The sequence below is a fragment of the Trachurus japonicus genome, chromosome 13, assembly GCF_045865225.1.
Source record: "Trachurus japonicus isolate A0001 chromosome 13, Traja_1.0".
In the NCBI taxonomy this organism is placed as follows: Eukaryota; Metazoa; Chordata; class Actinopteri; order Carangiformes; family Carangidae; genus Trachurus; species Trachurus japonicus.
In genome coordinates, this window is record NC_140919.1 from 22,004,021 (window position 1) to 22,021,353 (window position 17,333).

At 40.2% G+C, this 17,333-nt stretch overlaps 2 protein-coding genes across 4 annotated transcripts in view; one reads left to right on the top strand and one right to left on the bottom strand.

Moving 5' to 3' along the window:
• The window catches only part of egfem1 (EGF-like and EMI domain containing 1), a 63,918-nt gene extending 52,713 nt beyond the window's left edge, over nt 1–11,205 (bottom strand). The window contains exons 1-4 of the mRNA XM_085795363.1: nt 10,914–11,205; nt 6,635–6,769; nt 5,992–6,101; nt 5,673–5,777 (exon numbers count right to left, since the gene is read on the bottom strand). Coding sequence (XP_085651489.1) covers nt 5,673–5,777; nt 5,992–6,101; nt 6,635–6,769; nt 10,914–10,996 — 433 coding nt within the window. The 5' untranslated portion in view covers nt 10,997–11,205. The remainder of the gene's footprint in view (nt 1–5,672; nt 5,778–5,991; nt 6,102–6,634; nt 6,770–10,913) is intronic.
• A 711-nt stretch (nt 11,206–11,916) lies between these two features.
• On the top strand, nt 11,917–16,541 carry mffa (mitochondrial fission factor a). Of its 3 annotated transcripts, none has more exons than XR_015037467.1 (8): nt 11,917–12,120; nt 12,742–12,959; nt 13,277–13,446; nt 13,768–13,859; nt 14,725–14,889; nt 15,891–15,947; nt 16,137–16,240; nt 16,341–16,541. XR_015037467.1 is itself a non-coding variant. In XM_085795366.1 (8 exons), the coding sequence occupies exons 2-8, from the start codon at nt 12,746–12,748 to the stop codon at nt 16,470–16,472; spliced, it is 915 nt and encodes a 304-aa protein (XP_085651492.1). In that variant the 5' UTR covers nt 11,917–12,120; nt 12,742–12,745; the 3' UTR covers nt 16,473–16,541. The 3 variants fall into 3 exon arrangements, 2 of the variants coding, with proteins under 2 accessions (XP_085651492.1, XP_085651493.1); XM_085795366.1 differs by having other exon boundaries at nt 16,156–16,240; XM_085795367.1 differs by lacking the exon at nt 14,725–14,889 and having other exon boundaries at nt 16,156–16,240.
• Nucleotides 16,542–17,333: the final 792 nt, after the last annotated feature.

Below are 17,333 nucleotides of genomic sequence, written 5' to 3' on the forward strand. Positions count from 1 at the left end.
TAATCCAAGGCTTAATAGAGTGAGACAGAGTGGCATTCCCAAGCACGGGTAAATACAACTATTACAAAACATGCTCCAATGTCTAGGCACATAAATGAGCTGTGTGCAGGCTGTTAATTACCTCAAAGTGTCAACACCATGGCTTTAATGTCACTGGCTGAGATACATTTCCATGGACGGTGCTTTCTGTCTCATATCAGAGATTGAAAGCAGGTGGCTGGCAGCCCCCACAACACTTAGTCCCCACAACACATATTGGGCTCTACCACTGTAACTTGGCAGGAGTACCAAAGAGGGTAAAATTCAAGAAGCCAATTGACAGTGAGTGCTGAAAAGAAGGGTGGAGGGTGCGCAAGACATGGATTCTTGCTTGATATGTTACGAGAGCCAAACTATTTTAACACTGCTCATTTAGAATATTCCCCTCCACTCAAATCTACCAGGAGTGAATTGTGCTGAAAAGGCGAAGCTAGCATATTGTCTGTCCAGCAACCCGCCCATCTTTCATCCTCATGATTTATCTTGTATCTGCAGCAACATACTCTACTGAATGTGTTAATAGTGGAATTTGCTGAAGAAGTCTGCGCTTTTGTATTTTGAGGTCAGTTGAATTCTAGTATTGTTTTCTTTACATGTACCAGGGCGGTGGGATCTAGCATGACGAATGTCTGGGTCCCACCCACACATGGCTATGAAAAGTTCTGAGAAGAAAACACCCCCTTAGCTGGCAGACAACCCGGTAACAAACACAGGAACGGAACACGAGACTACGAGATTGATGATCAGCATACCTGAGGCTCCGACAGCTATGGCAAAACGCAAGCTCCAGAACTGCGTATGTGTCTGGACAAAGGTTACCTCCATCCAAGGCTTGAAGATACACCAGGGCAAGAAAGGGTGCCTAAAGAAGGGTCAACAGGGAAGTCGCATACGACAACTACTTTCTGAGAAGTAGGCCAAGTCGACTGAAGTTCAGCAGCGGGACATACACCAATGTCCTGGCGGAGAGCCGGAGCGATCCTTATCCCCCCCCAAAAAAAAGACTCATCAGAGATCTGCCAGTTCCACCGGATCAGCCTTCTGAACGTCGAGGGAAAAATCTTCTTCAGCGTGGTCGTTCACAGGCTGAGGCTGGCAGGATACCTGCAAAGAAACAACCTGATTGACACGTCAATCCAGAAAGCAGGCATCTCAGGCTTCTCCAGGTGTGTGGAACATGCTAGCGTCATCTGGCATCAGATCCAGGTTGCCAAGAAGGAGGGAACAGATCTTCACATGGTGTTCCTGGATCAAGGAAGTGGCTTGGTCTTCCCAGGTGCCTCAGCACAGCAGTATTGGGCTCTATGTCAAAGGGATGTTACACCTTCCCATTTCCAGTCTGACAGAGGAGTACAAATGCGCCAAAGTCAGACTTGAGAAGATGCTACTGGATTTGAGCGATCCATTTGGAGCCCAATCTGCCCCCATCCTGGACACCAGGAGGAAGTGGACCTTACTGGCTGAAACTGAGCAGACAAAGGCAGCCCTCAGACACAGGGACATTGTGGGCCGAGTGCAGAAGGGGAGGAGAGGTCTTGGTCTCAGGGTCAGCACACCAGCCCGGAGCAAGGCCACCCCTTCTCTGAGACACAAGCTCGTGGTCCAGGAGGTACGTCGGGAAGAGGAAGCGGGAAGGTGCGCACAAGCTGTGGCACAGACAAAGCAAAGGCAGTGGATGGCATGGGAACGAGTGGAGAAGAAGAAGATCTCCTGGAAAGAGCTGTGGGAGATGGCGGCATTCAGGGCGAGCTTTACCATCAGGGCTGCCTACAATGTCCTGCCTTCTCCGAAAACCTTAGCTAGTGGCAAAGACCCTCTATGTCCAAGTCCAGCAAAACTGAAGCACATCTTAGTGGGCTTGTTAGCTTGACTGTGCTAATGTTACTAATGGGAGCTCAAATAATAAACGCTAAAAAACAATATACTAAATAAAGTAAAATAAAGTAATTCTGTTGTGGAAATTTGAAACAACTTATCTATTCTTTGAAACTGACATGTGTTGCCTCAAGCAACAGTACAGATGCATATATTATACTAGTTAATTAAACATGGCAAAGAAGAAAGACTGAGATGCCAAATACGTGAATGCTGTAATACTAGAGACATTACATGCCTATGGTTAAGACCACATCATGAAAAACATGCATGAAACGCCATATAATAAATCTAAAAACATCTTCATGACCAAACAGCAAGTCAAGGTGCCTTTAATTTATCATTTCACAAAAAAAAGTCAGCATTCCTGCAGCATTCAGCATTCCTGCTTCTCTACTGTATCTGCTCTTTCTCCATCATACGTGAATCACACACAAGACAGTCGTAAGTCTGTCACTGTGGAATGTAAAAGCTCACAACGGAAATCTAATAATCTGCAGGGTTTCCCAGTGGAACCCTGGTGGCTCAGTGTGCACATGCAGATATCCAGGTTTCCAGGTCTCTCTAGGTAATTACGTTAAGCTCAGATGTGCTATACATGTAATATCTACCATACATACACAAAGAGACAGTTTCTGATCTTTTTGTTTATTATTTTCAAGGAATGCATAAAAATTTGGAATAGTCTATTGTTCTTGTGTCTTATTACTTAACCTGTAAAGATAGGTTAAGTAATAAGACACTATGTGATTTTAACAATATTCATTTTCAGACAGTTTGTATATGATGTTGATACCAAACACAGGGTTCCTACACATTTGAAATTTCCAAATTCCATACTTTTTCCAGACCCTAATTTTAAAAAAATTCAAATAATTAGTGATATTTGAGTAAATAGTTGTGCATTATATTAAAAAAATCATGCAATTAATCATTTGTTTTCATTATTCTGAATGTGTATGCCATTATGTCACCAAATAATTTCCAGGAGATTGTAGCTAGGTACACTAGCGTGTACAAAATAATTAACCCAAATAACTTCAGATAAGACCAAACCCAGATAAGTATTAAGATAAATATATTTCCATACAATAGTTTCCATTTTCCATAGTTTTCCAGACCTGGAAATGTATAAAATCAAATTCCATACTTTTCCATACTTTCCATACTTGCGTAGGAACCCTGCAAACACTTTCTCTGGCAACTCTTTTCATTTATTGGGTGGATGCCTATACCATTCCATGTTTCAAGTTAGGATGCTATTGATATCATATTTATCTTGCTGATAACTTGGCAAATCAGTTTTATATCATTCTACATACTAACATAAAACAACATCAATTAAAGAAAGAAACAAAGAAAGAGAAAAAAAATTATATGATCTCACCATTTAATGTCTTTAAAATTTGAAAGCTGAAATGTTCTCTTTATCCAAGTAATGCTACTTGACACCATTATCATGTCTTTCTGTTATTATTACATATTAGTTTACTTGAGCTTAAAGCAGAAGTAAGCGATATATTTGTGTTAATATAAGTCTTAAATAGTTATATCTTCCGACAGCAATCACTTACATAGAGTGTTTGGACCGAAACACGGGTCTCTCAGTCGCTCTGCTCTGCTCTGAGCCGAGGAGAAAACTTTTCTCGTATCCTACAGTTTTTATCCAATGAGGAGAGAGAACGGCATGAAGGGCTGTGTGTGCAGCCAAGGGATGCGCGTGAATGTGGTGACGTAGGGACGAGGACTGTTATGGTGCGTTCAAGGCAGTTCAAGGCAGCCGTGTAACTCGTGTTTTTCCGACCTGTGAAGTCGTACCAGTTCGATCTGGTACGAGTTCACGGGTCGGAAGTTACGAGTGGCTGTTATAAGTGCACTTTCACAGGTAAAACAGGTCGGAAAAACACGAGTGGGTTGCCTGGAACGCTACAAAATCGTAAGTTGTGACATGAAGCTGTAATTTACGGTTTCAAAAGCCTGCCTGGAACGCAGCATTAGCCAAAACGACCGGATCGCTTACTTCTGCTTTAAGCAAAGCAAAAGCAGATGTTGCTGTTATACAACACTGATATTTAAACTGTATCGTCTCTTATTGCGGTCAAATGTCACTTAATACTTATCCAAATACGAAAATAAAAAGAATGATGATTTCAATTTGAATCATCTTAAATTGAAGAAATGTGAAAAGGGTGTAAATATGGGGTAATTATGAAGGGTTTCTAGAGCAAATATAGTTACATTCTGCCAAAATATCTTAAATACCAAACAAAATAGTATTAGTGCATCTGCATTTAGTAGAGGGAAATACAGTGCAATGAAGGAAACTGACTGAACAGGGGAGCTTGGCTGACTCCTTTCCTTGTATAATGATTCTGGCAGACGAATGAGGATAAATCTGTCTCAAGAGATGAGGGACGGAAAAATTCTTCACAAAAAGGGAAGATCAAAATGTGAGTTTTCACTGAGGAAGACCGAGGCACAGGATGTGAGAGAGCGAAAGTAAAACCTAGAGGAATTGTGATTATATTCGATATCTCCTATCTGTTCTCAATCTGTCACTCCGATGTGTGAAAACCAAAGAGCCCGTGTCAAAACAAACGGACAGGAGAGCAACCTCTAACAAACACTGACACGTCCCTGTGAAATAGCTTAGCGAGAGGCAGGACTGTCTACAGCCTGTAGGGGCGGGCCCTTCCACCTGGGAAAGTCAAGGAACCACACGGGAAAGCCTCTGCAGTGTCTATGTTTGTGTGTTTGCAAGCATGTGGGGGGTAGGAACCAAATATCCTCTGTTCACCATTTTGTCTCTGCGGGACTCTTCGAAAACACTAACAACCATCCTCCTGTTTGCATGTTGACGTAGACTGCAGGGGTTTGGACAGTAGAGAGAACAGACCATAGCCCCCTAACAGAGACAACGGTTAAGTGTTTACCTTTTAATGTTGTCAGATCCCAGATAAAACTGCTCAGAATATGACTTCACCACCTCTAAATCTCACTATTTTACAAGTTTTATCACATTTGCGTAATCCTCTGAGCAACAGCCAGGCAACCAACTGACACTCTAGGAGTTACTCCCTCCAGCCAAGAAACAGTCCAGCACATAACAAGAAAAGTTTAATTTTTGTCAGATTTGCTGTAGGTTAAACAAATAAGATATACTGTTTTAATTACTGATCTTAGGAAGTGTCACCATTCTGACTAACTTTTCCACCTATCTCTAGATGTTATGCTAAACTAAACTAAGTAACTCTTCACCAGAAATCCAATGAATACATTGCCCTGTTCCCAAAATGCTGATATATTCCTTTAGGTTACTTTGAGTAATCTAATGGAGTATCTTCGGCTCCTTGAGTGAAATATGGTCAAATGTGGCATCTGTTCTTGGCTTTTGCTTCCTTAAGCATATTAAACCAGAACTGCAGATACACTTATTAACAGGCAGTTTTTACAGAGTCTCAGCCATGGCACTTCAGGCTATAGCCTTCAAAGCAAGCCATTTCTCCCAGAGAGCACTTCTTCTGCTTTTAACTACCCAGAGACCCCCACAGAGTAGCCTCGTCCAATCGCATCCTACAGGCTCATTCTGCTTTTGCAAAGTGAAAGCATAAGGTCTGGGCCTAATAAAACTAACAACATGATCTCCTCTGAGGATGTTAGTCAGTTTAGTGACCAACAAAACTACACAGACATGGAATATGCAGGCCTATACATATTTATTTATTGAGGACTTTTATCATATAGAAATAGAAACTCACCATACTGGCATCGCGTCCCTTTGAAGCCCAATGGACATTGACATATCTGGTCTCCAGTCTCTGCACATTGGCCTCCGTTGAAACATGTATTGGCGCCACAAACCCCTGCAGATACCACAGAACATATACCACAGTGTTGCTGATGTATCCATTTTTGTATGTTGTTCTAAACATAGGGATGTGTACAGCTGGTCATCTAACTAGTGGGTTAGTTACTTTCCTGTCACATATAATTTACATTTTTGTAATTCATTATTGTTCAAATAGCAATACAACTAGTCCTATAAGATGCATGTGTATGCAAAATCATGTTACTCACGATGAAGGCAGCCCATTTCTTCACCCCTCTGAGTCCAACCTGGGCAGCACTTGTAGACTGTGTGCAAATCCATGTTGTACACCTGCCTGTACGTTGTGTAGTAAGCTGTCCTGAGAATGAGACATGCTGTTATAGTCACATGATTGTATTTTCTGCCACATGTGTATACTGTAATGTAATGTGCCAGCATTGTATGTCTTGTATTTGGAGAACCACATCTTCATGATAACACAAAGATGAAGATATCTTACTGTTAGGACTACTGGTGTTCAGTAGTGTTATAAGTTGAAGAATGAAAACACTAGTCTTTTGTCTTTTGCAAATTTAGAGCTGCACATTTCCTCTATTGCTGGCAAGTAAATCAAAGTTGTTATCTCAGTGAACAGGCAAATAAAAAAGGGTTGCGTCCCGGCACTTGATCCATCCTTCATCCACAAAAAGACCCTAACTTACAGATGGCACACACAAATGTATTTTACAAGGAAAACTACAGTAAGTTTGTGCACAGGCCTGATGTGTAAAACACTCCATCACTACTCACCACATGATGACTTATGAATGACATAATGATGAACTCCTTACCTAAATAAATCTCTGTCTATTTAGATAAGTGTCATGAGGTGATAATATGATCTAAACTTACCTCCTCTCATAGCCCATACACCATCTGTGGTTGTTGCAGCCCTGTTTCCACACCTTGACCATGCGGGTAAAAGCCTGGACACAAGGCTGACGTGCCCCCAACATGGACATCTCCTGGTCAGCACAAACATTTGGCCTGCGCATTGAAAAAGAAAAAGAAATACTCCACTAGACTTAAAAAATCAGTAGTAATACATGGGGGGGGGGCACAACTGGTATTAGAGTATTTTATTCCTACACCGTAAAAAATAAAGGGCTGTGAAAACTCAAAAATTCTAGGTAACTGGCTGCAATAGATTTTTGCGTTTTGAGTCCAACTAAAACTCTCAAGTTTTGAATAAAACCACATAAAGTTAAGCCAACAAATTATCTTTTGTTGAGATAACTTGTAAATTAACTTAAAGATAACTTCAAATTTTGAGTTTTTTAAACACTTAAAATTTAGTAGTCTCAACTTATTATTTTTGTTTCAGATAAGTTACCTTTCAAATGCATCAAAACTCAAAAATTCAAGTTGTACTTATAAATACTCTCAAGTTGTGGCAACTAAAACAACAAATAATACAAATACAAATAATACTAGTTAAGTAAAACATCTTTATTTAAACATTTAATGCAATATTCCAGCAAATATGATTAAATCTATCTAGTGCAAGTACTGTACACTGCACCCACAAACAAAAAGATGCAGACTGGTGTGGCCAAACTTGTTAAAAGAGTCCAAACCACAACACAGTCAAAAAGCACTACAGCAACACCACAGCAATGCTGTTAACAGTTTGAAGCGAGGCCGGTGCACCATCCACGAACACGGTGAGCACTCCCATTTGGACCCTTTTGTTTGTCTGTCTTCTGGATCGGTGTCCTGTTGAAAGCAGAAATTCAACCAAATTCAATATAAACACTGTTAAGATAACTAAACACCTATGTCAGCGTGTAATTTTAAATTTGTGTCTCAGCCTGAGTAAACCTGTAGTGTACAGTTACTGTGCTATACAGTTTTTTTGCCTGTGATTCTAATTGCTATTCATCCCTGTAACAAGCTACAAGTCATTTATCTAACATCACAATAGTCTGAAGCTGTTCAATGGCGGTAAAAATGAAACATCAGGTAACTAGCCTTGTTGGCTAACTCTGCCCCACTTACAGTTTTCTTTTAACTCTGTTGATTAGTGGTGCACTGTCCCTATGAAATAAACTAATAAATGAAATGAAATATCCTAAATAGTTTTTCTCTGTGCTACTCTGGTCAGAGCGGCGTCCCAAGCAACAGTGTGCTACACTAAGCAGCGGTCTGGCAACGGACTGCAGGAATTATTCTTCTGTTGTTGTTGACTACAATGATCAATAGATTGTGGTATTCTGGTAAAACTCCATATTCAACCTTAAATTAAATGGCTGGTTAAATAAATTACTTGTGTTCCAGGGAGAAAGGAGGCTCTCAGCCATTAAGCTGGGTTACGCTACTGTAGGTGGAAGGCAAAAATATATGGGGCGTTGGTGATTAATACGGTTTTTTGGGAGCTACAATCCAAGGTGTGGATATTTCATCTTTTCTATATTCTAAAGCAATATGGCATAGAGAATTATATGTGCATGATAATTAATGTGCACTCATGGTTGACCAAAAATAAAAACAGACATTCTGTACTCACCAGGCGTTTCAGGAAAAGTGTCTCTGAAATCTGAGGTCTAGACATGCTCTGCTTTGATGCATTGTGATGTCTGGAAATTGGACACAGGAAAGCCATAGGACATTTGGTTAAAAACAGTGCAGCTGAGATTAATTTGTGACTAGTTTAAACTTAGGTCTTATATTGGGGTGGCATCCATCAAATTTGGACGAACCGGGAAGAGGACAGACAGATTTAATTTTTTTCAGGACAATATCGCATTTCGGGGCTTCAATACAAGAGGGACATTAGCACTATGGAGGTATTTGGATGTTTTTTGGTGTGTCTTTTTGTTACGAAGACAGTTGGTATCCATTTGCAACCGTTATATGGACATGCACTGCTATGCCAAGACCCCCTGTAACTCAGAGAAGCGACAGATAACTCTGAAACTTCTCCCAGCCCTTAGTCGACACAAGGAGAGAAATTTCAATTTTGGGTGAACTATCCCTTTAAGGGCTTGCTCAGGTAACCCTGAACCATAATCAAAAATACATGATATTTATAACATGAATTCACCTGTTCATCAAGAACAGCCAAGCGTCTCTCCCTGTCTTGTCCCTTTTCCTGGCACGGCTGCTCTAAATGTCCACAACAGTTCCTTGGTTACACATCAGAACTTGCTGCAAATCTGAAATAAACAAAAAACAGCACACATTAATCCAACCGAACCAGTTCACATGGATTTTCTCTTAAGTAGTCAGTTTCTGAATACCTTTATTGGCAAGGTGCTGAATTACTCGTTGTATAAGGCAAGCAATAGTTCTGTGATATAAAATAGTTAGCAACTTTTTCACACACATTTTCTTACCTGTTCCTTAAGACACAGGGCAGGCCATCTCTCCTGGATTTCTGTGACCATGGGCTGCACCTCAATCTTCTCCTGTCAGTCCACCAAGACAATTAACAACAATTAATGTCATATATTCATGTTTACATGACACCCAATTGTAAAAATGAGTCTCTAAAGTAACATTAAACTTTAACATCAGAGGCACACATAAGCAGTATACCAGTTATTTGTAGCACTGCTCATTGTGTTTAATAAATGAGCTCCAGTTCCACTGTAGCCGCACTAACGGAGCTAACAGAGCTAACGGAGCTAACAGAGCTAACGGAGCTAACAGAGCTAACTGGTAAACAATTAACATCTACAACTCTCTTTAGCCGTGAGGGGGACAATAAATATATAATAATGTATAATCTGCACACGTGAACCCTGACTTTTAGTACCATATTGAGCAAAATACTCACCTTGAGAGTAAGAAGTGTAAGAGATGTCGGCAGCACATGGCAGCAGTGTCATTGTGGTGGAACCCCTGCAGATATGCATTGGAGACCCCAGTTCTTGTTGTCTCAACTTCTAGAACTTGTCCTGACCTCAAATGCACAGTTTTGAGGTTTGCTAACTCAAGTTATTAAGTTAGGCCAACTTTAGCCAAAAAACTTGAAAAAGATAGTTGAAATAAATAATGTTTATTAGTTTACAACACAACTCAATGTTTTTTGTTTAGTCAGCTGAAAAAATATGGTAAGGCCAACAACTTTAAGTTTTCATTTTTAGAGTGTATGGGTAGTTGACAGAGTTAGTGGTCTGAGCCTCCTGCAGAGCTTTTGCATGAGACATGAACTTCAAAGTTTTTTAAACATGTTCAGATGCATAAACATCATCTCATTTAGTCAGTGTTTGTCAGGCAATTTTGCAGCTTCCTGTTTGGTACTACAGCACCCAATAAACAACCAATGAAATTCCACAGGAAATTCACATTTGTTCCCCAGAGTTGTTTTGCATGGTAATGTGCATGCATGCAGTGATATCCTATGGGGTGCATGTTCATTAAAGAAAATGGAAGGTTGTACTGTACAGGGCTCTGTCATGTAACCTGCATGCGTGTTGCCAGTGCAGGTAAACTGTTCAGAGGTGTCCTCCTCCACACAAACCATCTGGCTTCAATACAGAGCAGCCTGATGTTAATTAGAGAAAGTATTTGACGTCTCTGTCCAGCACAAGTCTATTTACACTTAGAAACCTCTGGTAGAGTAACAGGCTACAATGAAAAAAAAAAAACACTCCACAAGAGGCTATTATGATAGATAGATAGATAGATAGATAGATAGATAGATAGATAGATAGATAGATAGATAGATAGATAGATAGATAGATAGATAGATAGATAGATAGATAGATAGATAGATAGATAGATAGATAGATAGATAATTTATTAGTAGCCTGCAGACTCTGGGTCCAGTTAAAAACACAAGACAGGACAGGAAAGGATTATGCAGAAGCACGTTACACCAGTGCTATAAAATGTATTCCATCCTCATGGGGGACCTGAAAGAGCGACTCCTGGTGGGCACTTAACAGACTGAGATGTCTAACAGTTACGCTATAGAGACAAAAAAAAAAAAAAAAGAATTACATGCACAACTTGGACTGTAAATATATTTCTAAATGTAGATTGAGTCACGTTGCTTGTGCCTTATTATTTAAAAGCCTGTAAAAGTGAGAGAGTAGGCTAACCCTCCCTCACTCATTCACCTGACTGCTTAATAAAAACAAATGAGTACAATGTGAGAAAACGATCAAAAAAACACCTTACTTACATGCCAGGTTGCAACTCCAATGACGATGCGACGTGCGTGCTGCTGAGTGATATCATGCACAAAATGAAAATATATGGGAACATAATTTCAGCCGGTTACAGACACGGAGAGAAGTAGTCAATCGGCGCAGCCTCACATGAAGAGCATCCTGCTATTTATGGACCTTCGTCTTTCGACATGACTCAAATGTTCATGATTGTCTTGAAGGGATATCTGCGGAGATCCAGACGTGATTCCCCGTTCACCGGTTAATCGCAGGGAAGACTTGTCTTTGAAAGGCTCCGAGTAAACGCACCACCCACAATCACTGAGGGGCCAGCTCCCTAAACCCCCGGCGACTCGAACCTGTGTGCTCACTATTAACCTATAACACAGCCAGTCATGCTTTCACAGTAGCCTAATTTGAATAAGTGGAAGCAAGTAGGCTACTGACAAATTTATAGGCTACTGAAGTGAACTCCTGTCCACCTTGTTCATGAAAATGAGAAAAATACAAACAAGAAACACCTTTAAATGTATAATGCAGTCCAGTAGGCACAATTGAAATACAAACAATCTATTAAATGATTTTGTTGAATATATGCTATTTTATTTGCACAATGTAATACCCAGTAGCCAATACCTTATTGTAATGTTGACATTTTTTATGATGTAATTTACATTCAATGTTCGTTACGTTTTTAAACCCACCCAGAGAAATTCAGACCTAAATGTCAAATGAATAAGTAAAAATAAAACAAATAGAATTTTGTATTAAGAATTTTAAACAGGCTATAGTCTAGCTATATTTATGAGACATGAAAAACAAGACAGTAAAATACAACAAAATACAATTTAAAAAAAAAAGGGTGCATACATCGTATGTCAATTGTATTGAATTATTTTTCAAGAGGAAGAGCTGGGAAACAAATAAACCTGATGAAATATCCATCTGATGTCTCATGTTTCTGCTTTTAATTTCAGCGCTCGGTGCTGGTGACGTCACTTCCCCCTGGCTGTCGGTACTTCCTGATTGGTGAAGCGACAGAGGAAGAAGAGAGGTGTCTCCTCTCTCATATCAACACAAGGCGATGCTTGACAGCTACATCATCTGTTACGCATCCACTTAGCCGTGCCAGTCGGAGGGAACTTGGACGTTGTTATTCCCCTTTTGGGATCTGATAGATATTCTCTGGAGAAGTCGCTGCCCTTAGCAACAAAACACACGGTAAGAAACCGAAGCTAGCGCGCTAGCTTGTAATGGCGCTAGTGTGTAACAAAACTAAGGCCAGCTTCTGCATTTTTTAAGATCTCCTGGCATTTATTGAAAACACAGAGGTAGTAGTAGTTTAGAAACTGTTACAATCATTGGTGAATGTACGGCATTAAAGAAGATAAAGGCTCTGGTAACTGTAGCAGCTCTTATCTGCTGCAGTCAATACCTCACTGCTGCATGTAGCCTCTCTTTGTGTCCCTTCGTCAGAAGACACTTAGTTATCATATGATTGTGTCATATGATGTGTTTCCCCTCTTTTTCATCTCTTCCAAGCTCATCAGCTGTGCCAATATTTCTGTGAATATAGTGACTGCAATTTCAGTTAGCTAGAGAGGGAATGCTGTACAACAAGCTCATCAAATGTGAAAATGAAACTATTAGAACACAAATCTCTCATGTTGGATTGTTTTATGGCCACAATTGATATAAATTGCACAAAAAGATAAGCCGGCAATGAGTTTGGGAAAATGCAATCACAAACTCGAGTATCTTTCATGTTGGGTTGTTTTCTGCTCGTTGTTGTTGTGCCCAACTGTTCATGTCTGTATTGTCTGATCATATTATTTCACACAGCCAAATGAACGGAGCAGCATTCCCCTCACCTACGGCAGAGATTGCCGAGATGAACCGCATCCACTATGAGCTGGAGTACACCGAGGGTATCAGTCAGAGGATGCGCATCCCTGAGATGCTCAAAGTCGCCCCTCAAGCCCATGAGGACCCTAACGCTGGATCTCAGGAGGTCCCCCGCAGCGTCCTTATGCAAGTTCCAGAGAGAATTGTGATTTCAGGTTGGTACGCTGGTTAAAAAATAATTACTTGACAGTATGTTATCAGACATACACCCTGCCTGTCATTGATTCCTGTCAGCTGACTGTGATTTTACTATTATGTGGCTTTGATACAGCTGTTGACAGATACTAGATATCCCTCTATCAGTGGCTCGGGACTTTGTCCTGCTCCTAGAGGCCATTTCATGAGTGACCTTTCCTTCCTGTCAAAGGAAGGACATTATTATTGTGTCAGTTAAGAGTAAAACTTGAAGAAAAAAAAACTCAAGTCAGGTAGAGAATGTGAGTTTGTCATTATCCACTCCTCTCTCTGCCAGGAGACAGCAGTGACTCCCAGTTCTCCAGACCCAGGGACCTGGACCTGATCCAATCAACACCATTAGAAGCCCTATCACTGAAGACTCCACCCAGAGTCCTGACCCTCGCTGAGAGGCCCCTGGACTTCATGGAGGAGGAGCAGCGGGCAGCTGCAGATACCGAAGAGGTGGTATGTAAAATAAATATTAATCAAGAAATCTAGCTGCCAGATAACCTGAGTTGATTATGCGAGTAACATCATAGGTCAGTCAAATTAATTGAGATCAGTTTCTAATCTGAAATCTAGCTGTCAGATAACATTCCCCCTGAGTTGAAGTTGCAGATGAGTCAAATTGATACCCTGGATTTATCTGCATACAACAAGTATTCCCAAATAAATAAATTGTATGTGTGTTAGTAAGGAGGCTATACAGAAGCCACTAATTGACCTCAATGATTTCTTTGCAGTTATCCATAGCCTGAATAAATCAGTTGTCTGTTTACCCTCTAGTTACAGCCCCAAGGCCGAGTGCGGCGGGAACGTTCAGCCAGTGAGAATGCAGCTGTCTCTCATAGCCGTCAGATGATGAGAAATGATTCAGCGTGAGTATTGGCCTGGATATACCATTATTAGCCTGGTGCTAGCTCCATCTTATCTTCTACGTGTGCGCTAGCATGTTGCATCTTTCTTTTCATTCTGTGCTCTATGTCTTGTCTCTGTGATGTTGCTCATGCTGTTTGTTGTGAGACATTTCGCAGCTTTCAGTGTTAAGGCAGACTTTATCTGTTGTCACAGCCACTAATCCATCAACTAATCACTTTAAACAACTGATATGTACACGCCATTTTGATTTGATCATTTTCAGATTTTAAAATGTGCTAAATTAGTGCAAAAAAAAAAAAGAAAATTAGCGTATAAACACACTTAAAGACCACACTCCTCAGAAACACTGGAGGAAAATCAATGTGTGCTATACATGTTATAATGTTTTAATAGAAATCTGTTCTGGTGTCAAGTGTATGTCTGTTAGCTTTGCTTATTTGAATACAGTCCTATTTTACACTTTATGTACTCTGTAGCTTTATTGTTTGATTTAACATTTAGAAAACTACTTACTTACCTGGACTAACAATTATATAATTATGGGGCAAAAAAAATCTTTTCATGTCCTGATTACTTTTCAATGCTTTGCGGATGCTTTTCATTCATATTTCCTTTTCCATTTCTGTTTTTGTTGGGTGTATTTATGTGAGCAAAGCCCTGTAAGTGGTTGGGCTGGTGAAATCTGAAGCTATGAATGCAATTACTTTTATTTACTTTGTCTCAGTGGCAATTTTACACAGACAGTGAAGTTGAGGACAGTTTCTTTTCCTTATTTCTCTCCCTTTCCTCCTTCCTTCCCCTCTTTCCTCTTTTGTCTTCCCTTTGTCTCTGAATTGGCTGCTCTTAATGGTGGGCACTGAGCAGTGCGACCGCGTCCCCCCCAGCCACTGTCCACCCTTGCCCCCCTCTCACCGAGACTGAGGAAGAGCACAACCTGTACAGCGCTAGTGGTGTTCTATCTTTCCTCCAGTCCACCACACGTCGGGCCTACCAGCAGGTCCTGGAGGTCTTGGATGAAAACCCTCGCAGGTGACCTTGCTATCATCTGGTCATTTCTTTATTTTAAAAAAAAATGGAGGAAATTTGGCTGACTAGACATCAGTCAGAGAAGAAGATGAGTGGTGTCAGTGGTGTATCTGAAATGTTGTTTGCCCCTTAATTATGTTGGAAGCCTTGGATTATTTGTGTGATAGTCCCAATCATTATTTGATAGTTTCTAACTGCCTGTTTCTAACTCTCAGTAACAGTATTAATATGGCATGTTTTATTGAAAAGGGTTGTAGCTATGTTTTTTCTCCGTCTTTCTAAACTGGGTGTTGGTTCAGGTCATTGGTGTGTTATAAAATAATAATCACTACAGGAGGACTGAAGTGTTTAAGGTGCATTAGGCTTTGTCAAACTTGTTTTATTTAGTTTTAAACACTAGAGGTAATTTGTGTGTTGTATCATCATTAGAAATACAAAAGATGCAGTGATGGCTGCACCAAAAAGGATCCCATATAAAAGGATCCAGTCCTGACAGCATGCCATGTTTACTCCAAACATCACAGGTGCTCATGGGTCAGGAGAAGCTGTGAGTGTACAGAGCACAACTTCATTACTGAGCAGCAAGGATCATAAAATGCTCGTACACACATTCCTCAGAGTTTTCCAACAGTTTGAACTTTTGACTGTTTGCCTTCCTGAGGACTGGATGAGGTGAAAGCAGAAAGGAAAGTCTACAAAATGTTTCTCGCAGATGTGTATGCTCTTCATACTCTCTGCGCACTGCAGAAATGTAATTTACAAAATCAATCAAACATCTCATCTTTTTTACCATTGAAGGATCATTAAAAAAAATAATTTAGTAGCACCTGTGTTGAATAAGGAAAAAATACAGTTTTTCTGGAAAATGCAAAAAATGTTGCTATTTGAAGGATATGCTGGAAGGGAGAGGGTATTGTGTCTGCATATAGGCAACACTGTACCATGTGTGTTTCTGTCTCTCTTATTTTCCCTTCTCCCAATCCTGTCTTTCCCCACCTCTTCAGCAAACCATCTCTGCGAGGGGGGTCGGCTTCAAGCTCCAACCCCCTGCATGAATCCAGGTAACCTCACCTGGAATCTTCTTCATTCTGTTCCCTTTTCATTTTCCTCATCTTTTCTTATCTCACATTCTCATTTTGCATCAAGATAGAAGGTAAAAAAGTATTTGAAGAAAATCATGTTGCAATTGTTAACATACTGTGTGAAACTCATGCTCTGTCGTGAGCGTTTGGATCATGTCATACTCAAAGTGGGTGTTCTCTTCTCAAGGCTTGTCTTATCAGCGTATGAAGCCACGCTGGAGGGAGGGCCTGATGACATGACCGTGGTTGACGCGACAACTCTGCGACGTCAGGTCAGTCCTTAAACAACATAATGACAACATGAACAACATGACTTTATCGTGGAACCTCTGTGACTGAGAAAAAAAACTTTCTGTGATTTTTTTTCCATAGCTCATCAAGTTAAATCGGAGACTCCAACATTTGGAGGAGGAGAACAAGGAGCGAGCAAAGCGAGAGATGATCATGTACTCAGTCACTGTAGCTTTCTGGCTCATCAACACTTGGGTGTGGTTGCGACGTTAGAGCCGGCCTTTATTTCTGCCATCACCATGACAGGAGAACGCACTGTCCCTCATTCTGTGTGTCAAATGTTTGCTACTCGCTGCACTCGAGCCCTGTGTGGGGAAGACCTTGACGCATGTGTACAAGGCCTGTTAACACACAGGGCTGATATTTTTGATTTTGTTTATTTAATACATGTACAGTTTTATTTTTTTACTCCACTCTTATTCTGTTTATTCTGTTTTCCCATACTTTGTTTTTATTAGAAACCCTCTTGCTAAATGCTAAGCATGACTTGTTGTAAATATTTGTTCCTGTCACACAAAGCTTTGGAAAGAACTCACCCAGAGCTAATATACAACACAGTTTATCAGGATGGGGAAGATGAAGCTGCAATGAGGAGAAGTAACATTTTGACTATTTAATGTGGAGAGAGTAATACGTGACATGTACTGGGTCGCATGACGACTTGTCCTGTACTTTTATTGAAGCCTTATGTGAAAAATACACACATTACTATAATGTTGCAGCTATGTGAAGAACATAATGGTACCTCTCTCACTTTTAGCCTGGTAGCATCTGAAATTGAACTTTTTTTTTTGTTTTCATTTACACAGGTGGATTTTTTTTTAAAATCATTTTTCCTTAATGCTGACATTTCACTTTACATAGATGAAATGATATACAAATGAATAAACAATAGACTATTAATGTAGGTTGTCTTTTTTTTTGCACTCCAACTCACAGAAAGTCAGTGTATGATTTAAAATATAATAGACATTAACATTTGGCATAAAGCTATTGTTGCAACTAAAGAAAACATGGGAGAATTCAGACCAGATCAACAAAGATTTATTATGAGTTCACTGTCTTATAATGAAC